Raw genomic sequence first — 20,089 nt, forward strand, 5'->3', positions numbered from 1 at the left:
TGGGGAAATAGATCTATGGGCATATATTTATAGGGATAGTATTAAGGCAGCAGATGGACATTGGACCTCCACTCAAGTACTTACTCAATGCAAATTTTTATCACTATTGTGTAAATGACTTAACTGTGATGCCGCGACAAGAAGCCGGCACCTGCCAATCGGAAATGACTCCTGTAGAATTGTCACCAGCGTTCAATTCTTAAAACACACAACATCTGCAAATCTCAATAAAGCAGAGCACTATGGAATGGGGTATGCCTGATTCTGGTGGAATCTCCTTATTTTCACTTCTTGGTATCTAGGAAGGGGCCTTAAGTTGTTATTTTTATGTGTGTGTGGAAAATAGAATGAAAAGATAGTGGGATTTTTCCATGAACTTTATGAAGCTTTCTCATACTATGAAATGTTGCTGTTCAGTGCTGCCACGCCGGTTGAGACTCCTCACCGACCACATGTGACAGAAGAACACTCACCCTCGGGCTTTCTGTCCTGTCGTCTTTACGTAAGGAGATGGCCCTGAGAGGCTCGGAACCACCCAGCTTTCAGCTGAGCACTGAACGACGGCGCCACCAGAGAAATGAAATCCTGACACATGCGCCCACCTGGATGGGCCTTGAAATGGTCAGGCGGAGTGAAAAACAGCCAGCTACAAAAGGACACAGATTGTGTGAGCCTACGTGTGTGAAATGGTCAAGACAGGTAGAGAGACATAGAGAGATCACAGTCTACTGGAGATGGTGGTGTAGTGGTTACACACTGCACTGCGAACAGCAAGGTCCGAAGTTTGAAACCACCTGCCGCTCTGCATGAGCAAGAAGAGACTTTCTGCTTCCACAGCTAAAGTCTTGGAAACTCACAGGGGACAGGTCTACCCTGTTTGATTGCGTCACTGTGAGTCAGCATCAACTCGATGGCAGTTGAGTTGGGTGTGGGTTTGGAGTGGGTGCAAGGACGGAATGGTGAGATCGTGTTTAAGGGCCCCTGAGATTCTGTTGTAAGTGAAGAAATGTACAGATGGAGAGTGGTGACGGACAAGGCGGGGAGCAGAATTCATGTCAGGTGATTATACATGTAAAAGATGTTAGAATGCCAAGGCTTTGTTCTCGTTTATCACCTGCCAGTGCAGGCCCGGACAATGCTCTCCAGTGGAAAAGCTCCATCTTCTCCAAGAGAGAAGATAAAAACACTGCACAATGGGACTCTGATGAAGACAAAAAAGCCAAAGTTAACACATTTTACCTTATTCTCTCACAGTGAATCTCAACTCCCAAATGTTCAAGCTTCAAAAGGAAAGAGGAGCCATCATTAAGCGGGCCGGGGCAGCCTTGATTTTAAAACCCGCCTCTGAGGTATAGCACCCGGGAGGTTGTTGACCCTTATTAATCTCCTTGTTATCAGCTTGATCTCAGCTTGCCAGGAGCCAGATCTCTTGATTCCCAATTCTGGCCACATCCCTTCAGTCCTTGGTCTTTGTGCAAGAGGTCACTGAGCCTGCATCGCACCGTGACTTTGCTCTGCTAAGAGTACTTTGTTCAACTGCGCTGTCTTTCGTTGTGGAATTGGGAAAAAAGGAAAGTGGTCTTCATCTATCAATAAGATAGAATGCATTGGATTTCAAATTAGACACTGGCGTGGGGAACTGATACAACGCACCACGTTTTCTGTCCCATGGTCATGCAAATATGTAACCGATCCCCAAAGAGGTGGCTGAAGCCTGACTGAGCTTCACTCTGCCTCCAAGAATCTCCTCTCCACCACATACTCACAGTGAGCGCGAGAGTCTGGCCTAGTCCTAGCCCTGGCGCAGCGACAATCGCACAGGAGGCAAAGGCGACACACAAGAAATAACAAGTGTGGGGCATAGCACAGAGGAACTGGAGAACGTGTGCCAGGGAGTGCAGGTCCCCTCTGGATTGGGGAGTGTCCCTGTAGTTGCTGCTAGCTGCCATCAAACTGGCCCCGAACTCAGGACTCACAGTGACCCCACACAAATAGAATGAGATGCTTCCTGGTCCTGTGCTAGCCTCAATGGCTGGTTGCAAATCTGACCACTGGGATCCACTGGGTTCTCATTGGCTGATTTCCAGAAGGAGATTTCTGGTCTTTCTTGGGGCAAACCGATCTTAGTCTGGAAGCTCCACTGAAACTTGTTTAACCTCATAGCCCCAAGTGAACCTCTACTGATCTATGGCTCGTGAGGTTCCTGGGCTGCGGGAAATCAAACCTTGTGCAGAGCAGTAGGAAATGGCCAGGCCTGGGCCATCTGCATCCCCTCTGGTAGGCTGGGGTCCATTGTGGTAGGCACTATATAACTTGAAGGTCTTTCAACCGAGGCTCATCGCCCGGCACTGTATCAGACGAGATTCCACTGTGAGGAGACTGACACTGATGGATTTCAGAAAGAGATTGCCAGGCTTTTGCCCCTACCCTCTAGACCAGTGGTTCTCAACCTGTGGGTTGTGACCCCTTTGGGGGGGTCGAATGACCCTTCCACAGGGGTCGCCCGATTCATAACAGTAGCAAAATGATAGTTATGAAGTAGCAACAAAAATAATTTTATGGTTGGGGGGTGTCACCACAATATGAGGAAAGGGTTGTGGCATCGGGAAGGTTGAGAACCACTCTTCTAGATGCTCTGCTGACACCTATCCACCAGGGATGACCCTGCTGGTATTTGAAACACTGGTGGCAAAGCTTCTAGCATTTTGGCAAAACACAAAGGACCACAGTGTGACAACCAGATAGGTGGCTGTTTGCCACCTTTATAAAGCAGATAATGGCCGTGGGGAATGAGGGAGGCTGGCTGGTCATTGCACCAATAGTCATCATTCTGGGACTGTCTTCCTGTGTTCTGTTAACACTATATAATTGCCTTAATATTTTTCTTTAAATTGGCTCACTTAAAAACGTAAATGAATTTGTCATAAAAGGAATCTTTGTATCACAACCATAAATAGAAAACCAACATCCCTGGCCTGAAATAGATGGCAAAAATAAACACAATTAAATTCTTGGCTTCCAGCCTGCCCAGAGGCGGTTTTCACTGGAGGAGCAGATTGGTTTTGAAAGGCCTCACGATCCTGGACTTCTGTTGCGCCAGGGTCCTTGCCCGTGATTCCTCACTCTGTATAATGGTGAGCAGCGTGTGAACTTAGGGTGCTGGCTGGGTAGGCCACCACAAGCTACCCCAAGAATCCCCAAAACTCAAAGGAACTGTTGTTATGTGTCCCATCTGTGCAGTGTGGCCATTTGCTATGTGTGAATGGTCCCATGCTCGCTCAGCACCTGGAGGAATGGGGTTTGAATGGCATTGTGGGAAGTTGTCTTTGCTGACCAGGTTCCCTAGAAATTTCAAACCAGCCTGGTGCTTCAGCCTTAGGGCAAGGTTGCTTCTCGGTCTGAGGCACCGTAGGGTTTCTTAGACACATTTACTAAATCAATTCAGCCTTTGATTAAAGTTTCACCTTGCCTCACCTTCTGCCTCAGGCTTTGGGCAAGGCACAAAGGGGAGAAGCTAAACTCCTGGCACCCAGGAAAACGAGCCAGCTGGGCCTGATGCACTTCAGCTCCTTCTCCTGTGTCGAGTAGGCAATTACTGAACCCAAGCTTCCATTTTCTTGTCTATAAAGTGGGCTTTCCAGGCATGGAAACTACCTGGTGCACACACAGACATCCTAAAAGTGGCTGGAATAATAATTATTCTCCCTTTTCCAGACATCCATTTGAAGGTCACCCTAAGCCAATAGAGGATGACAAATGGCGTGACAGCTCAGCACCCTCACTGCCTCTGACTATGGGGGTCTGTGGAAAGCAGGAAAACCAATGATCCGCACCAGCGGTGGGCAAACCGATGAGCTGATTCAGTCAGGCTGGGTCGCGGTGTCTCGAGGTGGGGCGCCGTGAGTCAGGCACTGGGCTGCTAACCGTGAGATCAGAAGTCAGAACCCACCAGCCAGTGCTTGCGCGAGAGGAGGCATCTGCGTTCATAAAGACTCACCGGCTCAGCAACCCCGGGGAGCAGGTCTATTCTGCCTCGTGGGATCAGAACGGAATCGAAGCCTAAGTGGCTGTGTAGGTCTAGGTCTGGGTTTCGGCCTAAGAGTCTGAATTTCTTATAAGCCCCCAGATGATGGTCCCTTTGCAGGTCAAGTACCACACTTCGGTGGCCACGTTCAAGCCCAGTGGTTCTCAAAGCAGTACCCGGAGCCTGTGTGTAATACAAGTTTCCAAGCCCTGGGCTGTCTGGGTCAGTGTTTGGAGCCCACGATGTTTTTGTCAAGCCTGCCAGAGGACTTGGATGGGGGTCCCACTATGGCGACTTCCGGTCCCAATGGAACCCATGCCACCCGTCACCCATTCCTGTTGTCTCCTGGAGGGTGGTGAGGGCCTGAAAAGCAATCAACTGGTAAGTCCCAGCTCTTCCCAGCCAGCAGGTGCCAAATCCCTGGAATCAACACTTTGGGACTCACTCTGCGTTTTTTAGGCTCACCCTCCATCAAATTTTCTTTTTTTTTTCCCATCAAATTTTCTAAACAAAGGCTGCTCCCCTAGGTAGCTGAACTGGGAGGGGGGCCACTCCTTGCCATTGCAGCCTCAGCCACCAGCCTGCCTCCCCCGATTCTGTGCCTTCTATATGTTCAGGTTCCCAAGAGCTCTTATGGGACCCCCACCGCATTCAGACAAGCAGGCAGGAGGCAGGCCAACAAGTGTTTACTGAGTGGCACAAAAAAAGTATGTGTTTGCACTTTCTACCATCCCAAATCCCAGATGCTGAGGACCTGGGATGCCTCCAGGGAGGGCAGCAAGTCCACTCCTAACACAGGAATGGTTGGCCTTGCTCTCATTCTGTGTGTCCTTTCTTCACCGCCCGCCCCTTCTCACCATGTTTTTGCTCACGATATTATTCCTTTTTTAATGATCAAGAAAATGCGTTACTCATTCCCACGTTGCTTTGTTCAAACCATGACTGGGGCTTTTAAAACTCAATACTCAGTATCAAGTAACCGCCAACCCCTCGTCTGGACGCTGTGAGCTGGGTATCAGGAAGCCCATTACACCGAGTAGGAGCCGGAACCAAGAGAGGCGAGGTCACTGGCTGGGGGGCACAGAGGAACAGAGTGGTTCAGCGGAGAACAAAGCGCAACTCTCCGAGCACCAAGCTCGGCCAAAGGCACAGGAGTGAGGGCAGCTCTGTCAGGGCGGGGCTGGTACCAGTCCGTAGAGGAGCAAAAGCAGGCTCCAGGTTTATGATGAAGGCCTTACTGGCTGGTTCTGACTTTGCTAGGGCCTAGAGCTCAGCTAAGGGGGTCTAGTAGCACAATGGTTATGCACTCAACTGCCAACCAGCAGGCCTAGCAATCTGCTTGCATCCAGATTACAGCCCAGGAGGCCCTAAGGGGCAAGTCTTCCCTGTCCGAGGGGAGCATGTGGGGTCATTATGAATCAAAATGGACTGTATGGCAGCGGACAAGGAAACAATTTCACCAGACGATGAACAGAGGTAACATAGACTCCCCCACTGCCATTACATTAATGGGGACTCATAGCGACCCTACAGGAGAGAGAATGGTTCCTTAGGGTTTCCAAGGCTGTGAATCTTTATAAGAGCAGAAAGCCTCGTCTTTCTCTTATGGAATGGCTGGGGGGTTAGAACTGCTGACCGTGTAGTTAGCAACCCAACTCCTGTCAAGCCTGCCAGGGGACTTGGATGGGGGTGCCACTATGGCTTACCCCATCAGGACTCTTTGTTAAAACAGACAAAGACCACCTAATTCAGAAGGATTACCTATAAGGGGAGCGCAGGCACTAAGGGAAACTGCATGGCAGTGGGGAGTGAGAGACCAGCTCCCATTCCACTGAGACCAAGGACCAGGAGGGGTTCTGTGAAGATTCAATTGTGGCCCAGTCTGCTCAGAACGTTTTCTTTTCTCAAGGTCAGACCTTGGATTGGTGGGTGGGGGAATAGGGTGAAATGGTGGGAAGGAGCAGAGAGTTTGGGGAAATTAGGGGCCTGTCTATGCTAAAGCTAGACAGAGTAGAGCCCTGGTGCCACCCTGGGCAGCTAAGCACAAGGTCAGCAGTTCTCAACCCCCATCGCTCGCTCCATGGGAAAGGTTCAGTATCAGAAACCCACAGGAGCAGTTCTACTTTGTCCCACAGGAGAGAGTTTGGGAGTCCGTTCCTAACAATAAAGAGTTAAGACAGTTAATGCACTCGGCTACTGGCCAAGAGGTTAGACGTTCAGCCCAGCCAAAGGCACCTGGGTAGAAAGCACTTTGGAAGCTATCTGCTTCCCCTGAAAACCCCAAGAAGCACAGTCCCACTCAGGTACACCTGGAGACAGCTGTTTGCTTTACCTTCTTAGAGTGCCCAAAGGAGCTTGGATAAAAGTTGGCTTTGTCCCTGGGCAGCAGTGGCAGGCTGGAGAAGGGAAGGGGAGTCATGGCTGGTTGGCCCTCCTAGGCTGAAGCAACAGAGGATGTGAGCGGCCACTGTCAGCTCACGGGAGCCCACACTCACGGGTGGCCTAAGAGGCTCCCGGGCCAGGCCAGGATGGCTACGCAGGCTTCTCCCTGCCTCTCCTGGGAATTAACCATTGGGATCAGGGTACAGGGTGGACCTCAGTCAGAATCCACTAAGAGTCAATGTCAAATTTTGGCAACCCCAGGGGTGCCGTAGAAGGGGCTTTGCTGCTTGCAGGAGAGTAGCAGAGAAAAGTCTTGTCTATCAATTTACCGATGCAATTTCCCCCACACATATCAAGCCTTCTTGCTTCGTCCTTTAAACTATGCTGGCATGTACCACAAAATCAAACCCAATCCCAAGGCTGTGGAGTTGATTCTGATTCATGTTGACTCTCTACAGGGTTTCTGAGGCTGTAAATCTTTATTGGAGCAAATAGCCTCATCTTTCTCCTGAGGAGGAGCAGCCCAACTCCAGGGTCCCTATTTACCAAGAAAGGAGGTGTAAATTAACCCTGGATCTCCTCCCTCCAAGCACAGCCAATCTTCTTGTTCTAGACATTAGAGATGGGAAACCTAATGACAGGGACTCACACCTCACTGAGCGGAGTCCAGCTGCTGTCTGTCCCTTCCTCGGTGTCTTTGGGAATCTGATGCCCAAAGGGAATGCTGCCATTGTGTGTGGCCACGGCTGTTAGGGAGCAGGGAGGGGCTGGGAGGATATGCACTGAGGCTTTGTCTTTTCTTTCTGGCGGCTTCAATTATTTTATTACTTCTTTTCTTTTAGTAAAAAATACACACAGCAAAGCATACACCAATCCAACAGTTTCTACATGTACAATTTGCAACACTACTTCCACTCTTCAAGGTGAGCAAGCGTTCATGCCTTTCCCTGTGCAGATTATTTTTCCACCATTCACAGGAACTCACTGCCTCCCACTCAACCCCTCTACCCTTCTGAGATGCTATCGTCAATTTGATCACAGGTAGATAATTCTTTGAAGGAGCACAATGCTTAAAACATATAGTCCTGAATAATCACACTAACTCAGAGTTTATTTTAAAGATGACCGTGGGAGATTTTTTCAGTTTCATTAGTAAAGGTTATCTCAATGGTTTGGGGTAGACATCCAGTCTCAATGGCTCAAGAAAGCCTAGCGCTCATGAAAATTTGAGATCCTGTTCAAATACTCCCTCGCTTGGGTCAGGATGCTTCTGCAGAATCTTTGAGCAAAATATTCAGCATCCAGGTCTTCTGGTCTCCTGGTAAAATATGCAATCGTTCATGGAGACAATTAGTCATACATTCCACATCCTCCTCTAATTATTGACTCTCCTGCAATGAGTCTTCTCTGTGGTTTCTAAAGCTTCTATTAGCCTTTAAAAAAATCCATGTGTGGCACACACAAAAAAATGGGGTGAGAGGCAGGAGGCCCAGAATGGGAGGCAACAAGAATGGGAGGAGGCCAGGTAATTTCTATTTTTAAAAAGCAGCACTTGGGCCTGTGGAGTCGGGTAAGCCTGGTGAGAATTTCAGCTCCTCATTTCCTGATCGTATGACCTCAGGAAAGTGCTAGGACCTCTCTGTGCCTTTTCCTTGCCAGGTGGTGGCAAGGGTGATTATGAAGGATCCATGGGATGGCCCATCGACAGTGGCCAGGTTGGCCCTGCATCACAGACACACCAGTAGCCACCGAGTCGATTCTCCATCCTGGGCATGTGATGTGTCACAGGAGAGCCATGCCCCACAGGGTTTTCAATGTCGCTTTTGCAGAAGACGATCACCAGGCCTTTCTTCTGAGGTGCCTCTAGGTGGACTCATCCTGCCAATATGTAGGTCAGCAGCAGCCTGAGGCATTAAATGAAACATTACATGTACCTGGGCGGGTCTAACCCCCCTGCCAGATAAAGCTGACAGCACCAGCCGTGCCTCCAGGCTTTAATCATTCAGGGTGCTTTGCTCCCCCTCAGTGTGTCGTCCCTCGCTCTCCGGTCATGAGGTGGCCAAATGCACCCTGTGCTCCAGAGCCTGAGGGGTCCGGTAGGGTGGGGTGGGGGTGGAGCTGGCTGCAGGGGGCAAGGGGCTGGCGCCATCAGAGTCTCTGCCTCCCTCCCGTGACCTGCAACAAGGTGTGGGCAGAACTTGCAGCGCTGAAGTGTCCGGATCTTTGGGGCTGCCACGTCCCGTGACAACCTCTGTGCTCAAATGCTGTCGTCCCCTGTGGGCTCTTCCAACCTGGCTGCTCTCCACCTTTCTCCCACAGCCTTTGCATCCTGAGCAAGCAGCCTTCCCAGTTGGATACCCTTCAGTGCATCATCTCTGAAGAGTTCCCCAGCTCCCGTGGGGCCAGAGCATCTGGGTTCACAGGCCAGCAGGGAAATTTACTTAGCTTTGGGGTCTCTATGTTGTTGGGGGCCACGGAGTCGGTTACAATCCATCGCGACTGCATGCGCTACAGAACCAAACACTGCAGGCTCCTGCACCACGCTTACAACTTGCTAGCTTTGGTAGACCTGCTCGATACCTCAGTTTCTTCATCTGTAAAACGGGGGTAATCAAATCCTAGACCTCATAAGCTTACGGAGAGAGCAGCAAGTGTGAAGACAGTGCTTCGAATATTGTTGGCGAGGAAACCTGCAATAAACGGACTTCGCTGTGATTGTTATTCCCTCTTAGTGTCTTCCCCCATCAGGGAACAGTGTGGGGTGAGTTTCAATATTCCCTCAGGTTCCCAAATGTGTGGGGCTGAGGGCTGGGCAGTTACAGGGTTACCAATGTCTTTGACCAAGAAAGGGCATTCTGACTCCCCTCGACTCCATTGAAAGGGGGCCTCTTAATGCCCTAAATGGAGAATGCAAAAGGACCAGGGTGCTATGAGCGGGAACCCACAAGCGCTGTGGGCTGACCGCAGAAAACAGCTGTGAGCACCAGTCAGCAATGGCTCTGGGCCACCTGAAACTCATGGTCAGGGCTAAAGCACGCAGGCTTTCAGGTTGCCTCCTCTTTCTCCGTTTGGATCATCCCGCCCATGGGAACTACTGACTAACAGAGGGGTCATTTCAACCCGTCACTCATCACAAGGCTGGAAGCAGAAGAGAAATTGTAGTTCTTTGCCTGAAGAGTGGGCCAGGAAGTGGAACCAAGCCCCTCAATGATCAAAGAAAAACACCAGTGTGTTTGGGAACCTCCCGGACAGCAGAAAGCCTTGGGACTCACACACAACCATGTGTCACTGCGGGACGTGAAGTTCCCAGGAGTGGTGAATCAGGGCTCCTAGCAGCTGGAAGTCTTGGGAGACGCCACAGTGTGCTGTGTGGGCACACGTGGATGGGCCACTGCCCTCTCCCCATTTGGACCATCACTCCTCCTGCCCCGGACAAGCTTGTGACAGCTGACGTTGAGAAAACGCCAGGACAAACAGGTTCCATCGGGACACCGGGCGGTTTCCTAGCAGAGTGACGGATTACTACAGGAGACTGGGGAGAATTTAAAACCAGCCCAGCTGCCACCCAAGAGTGTGACTAATTTAAACACTTAAAGATGGGCTCTGCCACACAGACAGCAGGGAAGCACCCAGAGCCTCCTCATTCAGTTATCGGGGATGGTTCCTGGGGTGCAGATGGCACCGATGAGCCTCTCCCTCTGCCCCAGGACTTCTCTAGGAGATGGCCCTGGTCCCACCCTCAGCAGGAGACAGATACCAGGCTCAACAGCGAAGGGCTGCCACGTTCATGGCCCTTCCTCGGTCATCTCGGCTGTATCGTTCGGCCTGTCATCCAACACATTTTCCCCCCCTGAGAACTGAGAGATGTGAAGCCGCTGAGCTGATCTCAGGCTCCCGCAGCTACTGGGCACCTTGACCAGGCTCCCCAATAATCCCTCGCTTGACCAGAATTTTAAGATTAAGAGAATGGTTGAGTTCCTGGGTGGTGGAAACCGTCGGTGCTGGACTACTAACCTAAAGATCGGATAGTCACGTCTACCCACTAGTGACACGGAAGAAAAGCCTGACAACATCTTCCTGAAGGCCTTCAGTCAAAAGGAGAGCAAGCACTGTCCCATAGCACTCCATCAACACACAATAACACATGGGCTGCCACCAGCTGGAATCTGACTTGACAGCAAGCAACACGTTTGGCTTGGCTTGGCTTGGTTTGGTTTGGTTTGGGTAAACTCAAATTTCACTGCCATAGAGTCTGCTCTGACTCACAGCGGCAACCCTATAGGTTTCCCAGACTGTAAATCCTCACGAGATTGGAAACACTCATCTTTTTCCTATAGAAAACCGGTGGTTTTGAACTGTGGACCTTTCAGTTAGCAGCCTAACACTTAACCTGCTACACCACTAAGGCTCCTTGTGTTAAAAATGCCCATTGAATTGCCCTCTGATGGGGGACAGACAACAGAAAAGTGGGTGAAGGGAGACGTGGGACAGGGCAAGATACGACAAAATAATAATTTATAAATTATCAAGGGCTCATGAGAGAGGGGGGCGTGGGGAGGGAGGGGAAAAATGAGGACCTGAGGCCGGGGGCTTACGTGGAGAGGAAATGTCTTGAGAATGATGAGGGCAATGAATGTACAAACGTGCTTTATACAATTGATGTATGTATGGATTGTGATAAGAGGTGTATGAGCCCCTAATAAAACGATTAAAAAAGAATTGCCCTCCGATTTCACACTCTCTCCGTGTCCCAAACACAAAGCCTGGTGTCCTTCAAGTGCTTAAAAGCCCCAAACTCCAACTCAGCCCGCACTACAAGGGTACCAGCCTTTAAGGCAATAAAGATGGAGTCATTTGGCACTTACTCTTCAGGCAGAATGGAGCACGTCTGGCGCAGCTGTGAGTGGGTTGCTGGCCAGAGAGGGCCTGGGAAGAGTTCTCAGGTGAAGAGACCAGGCAAAGGCTTGAGGTCCCAGGCTCGGCAGCTTTGCCCTCTATGTGAGCTGGCACTCGGCATACATGCTCCTGGATCCTTCTCTGTTATACGCTGGAGAGGGGCTTTCATTTCTATTGCATGTCCCCCAACCTGGTGAGACAACAGTACAGCCACAGGGTGCTGTACTCTCCGTGGCGGGGACCTGGGGAAAACAGTGGGCTTCCTAATCAAGCGTCTGTCTGAATTCTGCCTGTGATTAGGAGATTAAATCCCTGTTTAGGTGCCCAGGTGGTACAGGTAGGGCTTGACGACTAACCAAAAGGCTGGCAGTTCGAACCCACCCAGCGGCACCAGGAAGGAAAGAAAGGCCTGGCAATTTGCTCCATAAATATTACCTCCTAGGGAATTGTGCCCCATCTGACCCCACCGCACCTGGGAAATGCTGGGGGCGCACAACAGAGCAGCAAGTGAGCAAAGCAATGAAGTCCCTGGGGAACACCAGAAATAAACTTTGAGGCCAGGGTGTGTCACCCCCTCAGACTCAACTGGAAAACACTCCTAAAGGTCAATAAACAGGCCTGGAACTATATTTATAGGCTTTTCTTTTTTTGTTGTTGTTTTGGCTTTTTGGGTTTCTTTTGTTGTTTTGTTTTGCTCTGTCTTGTTGTTGTGCTTACGATTGTCTCTGCATGTCTGTCTAGATAAGATAGGTGGGATAAACAATCCGGAGAAGAAAACAACAGACTGACACTTCAAAAGGGGGCGGGGGTGTGGGGGTGTGTGTGGGGGGGTGAGGAGATGAAATGAAGGGCTCAAGTCGAAAGAAAATGCTGCTAGCAACATATGTACAAAGATGCTTGACACAATGGATGGGTGGATGGATCGTGATAAGAGCGGTAAGAGCCCCCAATAAAATGATTTTTTTTAAAAAGGAAAAGATTAGTGCCAAGGACCCCCTACAGAGCTCACTTCTACTCTGCCACAGCTGGGTTAACCATGAGCAGGAATCGACTGAACAACGATGAGGTTTATGTCTTTGGAGGTAGAGCGCCTTCCAAAATACTCTCAGTGCCACGGACTCACGGCAGCTCCATCGGCCAGGACCAACCTGCTCTGGGGTTTCTGAGGCAAAACATCTCATCTTTCTCCTGTGGAGCAGCTGGTGGGTTTGAGCTGCTAACGTTGTGGTTAGCAGCCCAACATGCAACCGCTATGCTACCAGGGCCCCTGGTCAAGAGCATGAGTGGCTATTTTTGCCGCATCCAAGGCTCGTAGGTGGCTCATCCACCTGACCAATTGTCTTTGACTGGACTTTGACTCGAGGTGGCTCCGTGGGTGCCGAAGCACCATTGTGCTCCCGGGATGTTCAAAGGCCCAGTTTTGAAATGAGCTTGCCAAGTCTTTCTTCTGGGGTGCCTCCAATTTTTCTGTGAGCAGCCAAGCGCGTGCACTGTCTGAGCCACCCAAGGACATGGAATTCAGGGGACGGGGATAAGGAATACATAAAACCTAAACATGGGCTCCACTTCCACAGGTTGCAGGTAGGGTAGGATGCCAGGATATGCCAAGGAGGGAACACCAACCCAGGTTGTCAGAGGAGGAGAATGCACTGCAAAAGAGGGGACACTGGGCTTTGGCCTTCAGGGGGAGACAAAAGTAGCCAGGAGCCAGAGGGATGGAGACAAGGAGTGGGGTGGGGGTGTGCTCCAGCCAGGAGGAACAGCATGTGCAAAGGCACTGAGGGGTGGACTCACAGTGCATTCTGTAGCAGGATGAGCAGTTCAGAATGCCTGGATCCCACGGCAGGAAAGGAGCAGCAAAAAGGCTAGAAAGGGAGGCAGGGCCAGGATCTGTGTTGTCTGACAGGCTCTGCTAAAAGCACCAGGGAGCCTTTATAGAATCCCCCTCTCGCTAGGAAATATTTATAATTTGTAATTTACGGCGGTCCCAATTTTGGAAACTTAAAACCATTTCCGAACCTAGCAACCTTGCCTCACGCAGAGGAAGGAGTGGCGAAATAGTCTGTAAGAGCACTGTCTACAATTTAAATGGGATGTGAGGACCAGTTGATGACAAGGACTTAGAGCTCGCACATCAAACTCAGACCTCTGTTCTCTCCTATTGCAGCTTTCCTGTTTTATACTTGAGTGAAGCACGCCAGGACTGGGGAGAAGAATTAGGTACTCATACCCCCCAAAAGCTACATCACCCAGAGTAAATACACATGTCCCAACCGCGGTCCTGGATGGTGGCTGGCAGCTCACGGTCATTTTCTTTCCTGTACAGCTGGGCTCACCCACCACGGGTGCACGAACCCCCATTCATTCCCAGCTGATGGCAATAACTGGGGCTGCGGGCTCAAGTCACGGCGACCACGTGCACAAAGGAAGGAAGCACTGCTTTATCCATCACCATCCTCATGATGAGTGGGCTGGACCTTTTAGATTCACCGGGGTTTTGCTGGCTACTTCTTATAAGTAGGTGGGCAGGCATTTCTTCCTAGTGTGTCTGGAAGTTCTGCTGAAACCTGCTCAGTATCACAACATTCCCAAAGCCTCTGCTGACCTACACGTGATCTCTGACTATGAGAGGCATTAGCCAGGAATGGAACCCGGGTCTCCTGCATGGAAGGCAAGAATCCTTCCCCAGAGCCACTACTGTGCCCTGCTAATGGGTCGATTCCCAGCTAAGGATCGGAGCTCTCCTCTTTTCCAGACAGGGCCTGACGTTTGGCTGGGCTGCAGGAGGACCACCGGCCATCTTGTGCTGGATGGCACTGGTTCCATGACATCCTTAACAGCTCGATGCTCACGAGGGACCGGTTGTAAAATCATCTTAACATCATTCCTCCTCCAGACCCAACCATAGCCAACTCACACAGCATGTAGACATGGGGAAGACCCATCCATTGACATCACAACCAGGTTTACAACCTAATAAGGGTTTTCCCTTTTCCAAAAGGTTTGCCCTGAGGCCCCACTGAATCTAAGATACTCGTGCGCATGGTAGGGTGTGCTTGTCTGGCACAGTAGGGTTGATGCCATTCTGTTTTTCGGCACAAAGCACATTGGCTTGGCTGGACCAGAGTGCCATTTGGGAGAGATAGGCCCTGAAGTGTCTATCCAGTCTTCTGCATTCACCTCCCTGCTTTCTCAACCACTGAGGCCAGAACATGCTCTTAGGTAAACAGATTAGGAGAGTTCGGGGTCTTCAGGGGCACCTGGGGAATGAGCGACGGATGACAGACCTGAGATCTATTTCGTAATATCACCATAAGCCCAAACCAAACGCACTGCCCTTGAGTCCAGTCCGACTTCTAGCAACCTTCTGCAGGGTTTCCAAGTCTGCACATCTCTAAGGGAGGAGACAGCCTCCTCTTTCTCCTATGGGGAGTCTGGTGGGTTTGTACCACCAACCTTTCCATTCGCAGTTCAATGCTTACCTGACAGCGCCCCCTGAACAGGCTCACCCAGTGATCACGAGGTGCCCATAAAACTAGGGTAAATCAAGTGCTTTATCTCTAGCAAACGATACAACCACACTGCCTCCGTTTCCTCATTGTTAAAACAGTAAACGGACCTAACTTACAGGGCTTGGCAAGGATTCAGCGAACTAAACCTTTAAAACAGGTAGTATAGCTCCTGGAGTGCAGAGCTCAACCCCCGGTAGTTCTTGGTGTTGGTGATAGGTAGGTAACCAATGGGAGGTTATGAGGATGAAGTGTGCTAACATCTACCGAGCACCAGTCATAGACGATGCACAAAGGAGCGATAACAATCACCACCTGCCTTATCTCTCTCACCACAGTGACTACTGTTGTTATTGCTACGTACTCAATTCCCTGTTAGCCAGAGTTCTAGAGCTCTTTCTTCTTCTTTCTAAGCAGTTTTATTGGTACTTAATCCACATATCGAACAATTCAATAGTCCAATCGTATCAAGAAGATTTGTACAACCATTACCACACTCAATTTTAGAACATTTTATTTCCTCCCCTCCCTCCCAATGGTTAAATCCGTTTAAAAAAAATAAATCATTTTATTGGGGCTCGTACAATTCTTATCACAATCCATACATACGTCCATTGTGTCAAGCGCATTTGTACATTTGTTGCCATCATCATTCTCAAAACATTTGCTTTCTATTTGAGTCCTTGGTATCAGCTCATTTTTCCCCTCCCTCCCCCACTCTCCCTGCCCCATGAACCCTTCACCCACTTTTCTGTTGTCTGTCCCCCAGGGAGGGGGTTATATGCAGATCATTGTGATCGGTTTCCCCTTTCTCTCCCACCTTCCCTTAACCCTCGACCTAGTATCTCTACTCTCATTATTGGTCCTGAGTGGTTTATCTGTCCTGGATTCCTGTGTTTCCAGCTCTTATCTGTACTTGTGTACATCCTCTGGTCTAGCTGGATTTGTAAGGTAGAATTGGGATCATGATAGTGGGGAGGGGGGGAGGAAGCATTAAAGAACTAGAGGAAAGTTGTAAGTTCCATCGGTGCTATACTGTACCCTGACTGGCTAGAGCTCTTTTATGATTAAGCCAAACCCTCACCACTGCCCCCCAAGTCCGTTCTGCCTCACTGCGGCCCAACAGTACAAAGTAGAGATGCTCTGTGGGTTTCAGATACTGCACTCTTTAAAGAAGCCTGTCTTTCTCCCAAGAAGCAGCTGGTGGGTTTGAACCACTAGTCTTGGAGCTAGCCCAATGCTTACCTCACTGCACCGCTGAGGATCATTTATGAGTAGAGAGGCTTGTTTTAGGCCAAGGGCACTAGGTTGTAAACAAGGAGATCTGTGCAGTCCTATAATGTCCTCAGTGAACCAGCGTGTGACCCTGGATGAATGAGTGATATTGCTTCTCAGGCTCAAAACTCCCTTAAAAAGGATTCAATGAGTTGACTTCAACTCATAGCCAGTCGATTGCACAGAATGAAATTGCCCAATAGGGTTTCTGAGCTTGTGCTCTTCAAAGAAGCAAATTATCACACCTTTCCTTCACAGAGAGGCTGGTGGGTTTGAACCATTGACCTCTCGGTTAATAGCAAAGCTCTAGCCCATGTGGTCCCAGGGCTGCTCCACAAAGCTCCCTGGTTACTTTGTGCAAGGAAAGTCCCTTCTTGTGCTAAGACTTCGTGGATGCTGCTGATACAACACTGAGCCAGTAGAGGCTAACCATCCCACAGCACTTCCTGAATGCATCCCGTGCCCATGCAGGGGGCTCCGGGGTTGGCAGGGAAGCCATGCCTTCTGCTTGCATGGGGGTGACAGTGAGGATTCACGCCCAGCAGAGAACCAAAGAAGATTTCAATTTACAACTTGGGCAGGGGTTGTTGTACTAGGAGCCCCATCCAAACTCCGAAGCCCATTCTTGGTGGCGAGGCAGGACTGCTTAGGCGCTTTGCAAGGAACTTGTCTTCCCACACTTCCTTCTTCTCAGGGAAGCATTTCCATGAGCCAGCGAGTGAGAAAAAAATGGAACTTTGACAACAATCACTTAAGAAGAAAAGTGGCTCTGATCTCTCAGGAAAAGCCCCCCAGTGAAAGCCCTGCCCCTCACAAACAAACACATTCTAGAATGGCTCAGGGAGAACAGGACCACGGACCACAGCCAAGGTCTCATTTGACAGAAAAGGAAGTTCAGAGCTTCAGGAAAGGGAATCTCAGCGTTTGCTTCCCCGGACAATGCATGTGTAATTCTCTCTCCTCATTCCCCCTTCATCCATTGATTCCTGGGAGAATGATACCGAAAGGTCCCACCCTCTTTCCCTTCTGCTTTGTTTTCTCTGTACTATGCCTCTCCCCCAACACACACACACACACACACACACACACACACACACACACACACGGTTCCACCATTAGTGCCCTCCCAGAGTCTGTCAGTACATGCCGGGACCATTGGTGTCTTCAGGGATTAACACAGGCAGGCAAGTCACAAGCTAAGCTAGAACAGAGGAAGGGTATGGTTTAAGGTCTCTGGACAGGTCTGGTTCCTGGCACCCCTCACTGGCCACGGGGCCAAGTCCCTTACCTGTGCTGAGCTCCAGCTGCTCAAAATTAAGGTGGTACAGGGATCAAGTACCGTATATGCTGAAGTATAAGCCTACAAATATCAACCGAGGCACCTAATTCTACCACAAAAATTGCAGGAAAAAATGTGCTGAAAAACTCAGTTTATACACGCGTATATATGGTAAGTGATGATGGCCCCAAGTGTTTCTGCCCCTAGCCACGAGATGCCCAGATCTGCCTCATTCCTCTGGGTGAAACTGCAGGGCGGTCTCAGGTCTGGGTCATGATGACAAGCCAGGGGTCAACAATGAAGACGAGGGTAACAGACTGAAGGGACACTTCATAAAAGATGTACACAATGGACCTGTGTGACAATTTTCTCGAGTCGGTTTTCCCCAGAGCCCCGGCAGGGACACGACAAAAAGAAACAGAAGCTCCCAAGTGTGGCAGGTCCCGGGGGACAAAACCGAAGCAGAAGAGCCCAGGTAAAAGTTTCTGTGTGTGCATACGGATCCGTATCCTTCCCCCCACACCCCCTCCCCAACCCTCCATCCCCCATGCTCCCAGCACCTCTTGCCTGGTGCTAACACCCCAGTTACTCCCTTTTTGTTTCCCTAAGTCAGTATCTCCTGCTTAGCTCAAGTTTTGAAGTTTATTCCTAGATACCTTGCTGCAACAACCTGAAGTGGAGGGTAGAGACTGAATTATAATGCTTTTGGCAGGGAAGTGCAGCATTATGTGCAAAGTGATTTCCTGACTGCATTTTAAAAATTAAAAGCCCTTGGCACATAGAAGCTTGCCAGGAAAAGTTTGGTGAATGGATGAACTAGAAGATGGATGAATGAGTGTTGTTTTCATAGCAGACCAACCGGCAGCTGCAGATCCTTGCCTATTTCATCGCCAAAAGTTAGCAAGTGGCGGGGCAGGCATAGCCAAGGCTGGGAGAAGAGAGTGGACTGCCAGGGGCTTCTCTCCACTGAGCCTTCCATCACCCCAAAACTTGACTTGTCCGATTCCCGTAGCTCTCCTTTCCATGTCCCTGAGGCTACTGGGGGCGAAAGAGTAGCAGGTCTCATTTCTCGGAGGTGCTCCTGGCACACCCCGTCTGCTAGATGCACGGCATTGGGGAAAGTTTTTGAGCTCTGGGGGAAAGCATGTCTCTGAGCAGACAGGAGGAAGTTGCCTAGGAGAAAGGGGGGCTTGGAGAGCAGAGGAGTTCAGAGAAGATATTCTCGGATTGAGGAGACGGGCTGGATAGGAATAGGCCTCTGTTCCAGTCCTTAGGGCTTGGCATCCTGGGCCCTGGATGGCCATGTTCCCATTTGGGGGACCTGAAGAGCAAAGGCCACTGCACTCAGGGTGATAATGAATGAAAAACCAAATAGGACAAAGGCTGCAGACTCTCAGAACCAGTAGCCCGGCTCAGCACGAACCCCAAGAGGAAAGGACTACTAGTGTGTGCAGCGACCTCATGCTCCACTGGGCTGAGTAAGAGGCTCTCTCCAGGGCTCCTCTCAACCCAGCTGCCTCTCAGCTGGTCCCCCTCCCTTTGGCATGGCCGGCTTTTTTTCTTCTTTTCTGTTTTTTGCGCCTCGTTGGAGGGCTTGGGCTGGGCTAGCCTGGCCTGTGGGGCAGCTGCCAGGATGGATCAAGGGCCCTGACCCACAGCACCCAAATGGGGTGCCTCCAACCGCAAGTGTGCGCTCCATGGAAGCCCCTCAAAAAGGAAGAGGCTTGTGGTCCTGCCTCCCTTCTAGCTACAGAGTGTAGGGGTGCCCTGCAGGTCCTCCTGAAAAAATCGGAGGAAAACAGCACTGAGAGCCTGCACTAGGGGCAGAGAAGTCCACCAGGCAGGAGCACATACTTCCCCAAAGGGTCTCAGTCCCTGCATTGTAATCAGGAATGTCATGTCAGGGCGGCAAGGTTGGGTGAGCATCCAGAGGCAAGCCAGCAAAGCGGTCTCAGCCCCGCCCCTCGCGCCCCGCCTCTAGCGGTGCCAGACCTTACCCCAAAGCTGGTTTCGCGGGCCAGGAGAGAGGCGCTGGTGTGTGCCTATGTGTGGGTGGTGGGGGATACCCCACCTTCCCCAGAGCCCCTGAAGAGGCTCAACCCGCTGATCCCGCCAGAGGATCCCCTCCCCTGCGCAGAGATCCCCCGCGCGCCCCCTGCCCACTTTGCCAAGGCGAGAAAGCGGCCGAGCCTGAGACAAAGAAACTCCTGCCTCCTCCACTCTCTGCCCCTCCGCCAGGCACGGACACTCCCAGGCGCCCTCCCTGGACCCGCGGACACTCCGCGCGTGGACCCCCAGGGAAGGGGGCAGGGTGGGCGAGTCCACTCCATCGGTCCAGCTGGGGGCTGCCGAGCCGCTGGTCCGGGGACACCCCACGGCGACCGCAACCCCCCCTCCGTCCTCCGCTCCCCAAACCGTCCCGGACCCCCCGCGCCTCTACCTCCGCCCCAACCCGTCCTGCACCTCCCCGAGCGACAGGGGGGCGCGGTCCACACAAAGCGGGGGCGGGGGACCGGGGTGGGAGGGGGAGCGATCCCGTCGCCTCGGCGGCCCGAGTCCGGGCGCAGCTCTTTACCCGATTTCTTCTTGGATCTCGGAGATGTCGGCAAAGAGGAGGACGACCACGAGCAGCGTGAGCACGGCCAGCACCCAGCTCCGGAAGGGCAGCGGCATGGTGGGGTCGCGCCCGCTGTCTTCCCACACTTCCTTCTTCTCAGGGAAGCA

At 51.1% G+C, this 20,089-nt stretch overlaps 1 protein-coding gene across 2 annotated transcripts in view; it reads right to left on the bottom strand.

Moving 5' to 3' along the window:
* ST8SIA2 (ST8 alpha-N-acetyl-neuraminide alpha-2,8-sialyltransferase 2) overlaps positions 1-20,038 on the bottom strand; it is an 88,420-nt gene extending 68,382 nt beyond the window's left edge. For both annotated transcript variants that reach the window (XM_004709864.2, XM_004709863.2), the window contains exon 1: positions 19,941-20,038. In XM_004709864.2, the coding sequence (XP_004709921.1) occupies positions 19,941-20,038 (98 nt within the window). The remainder of the gene's footprint in view (positions 1-19,940) is intronic.
* Between the last annotated feature and the right edge of the window lie 51 nt (positions 20,039-20,089).

Source organism: Echinops telfairi, unplaced genomic scaffold (assembly GCF_000313985.2).
Source record: "Echinops telfairi isolate 266 unplaced genomic scaffold, ASM31398v2 ScPeMD7_7409;HRSCAF=8447, whole genome shotgun sequence".
NCBI classification, from domain to species: Eukaryota; Metazoa; Chordata; class Mammalia; order Afrosoricida; family Tenrecidae; genus Echinops; species Echinops telfairi.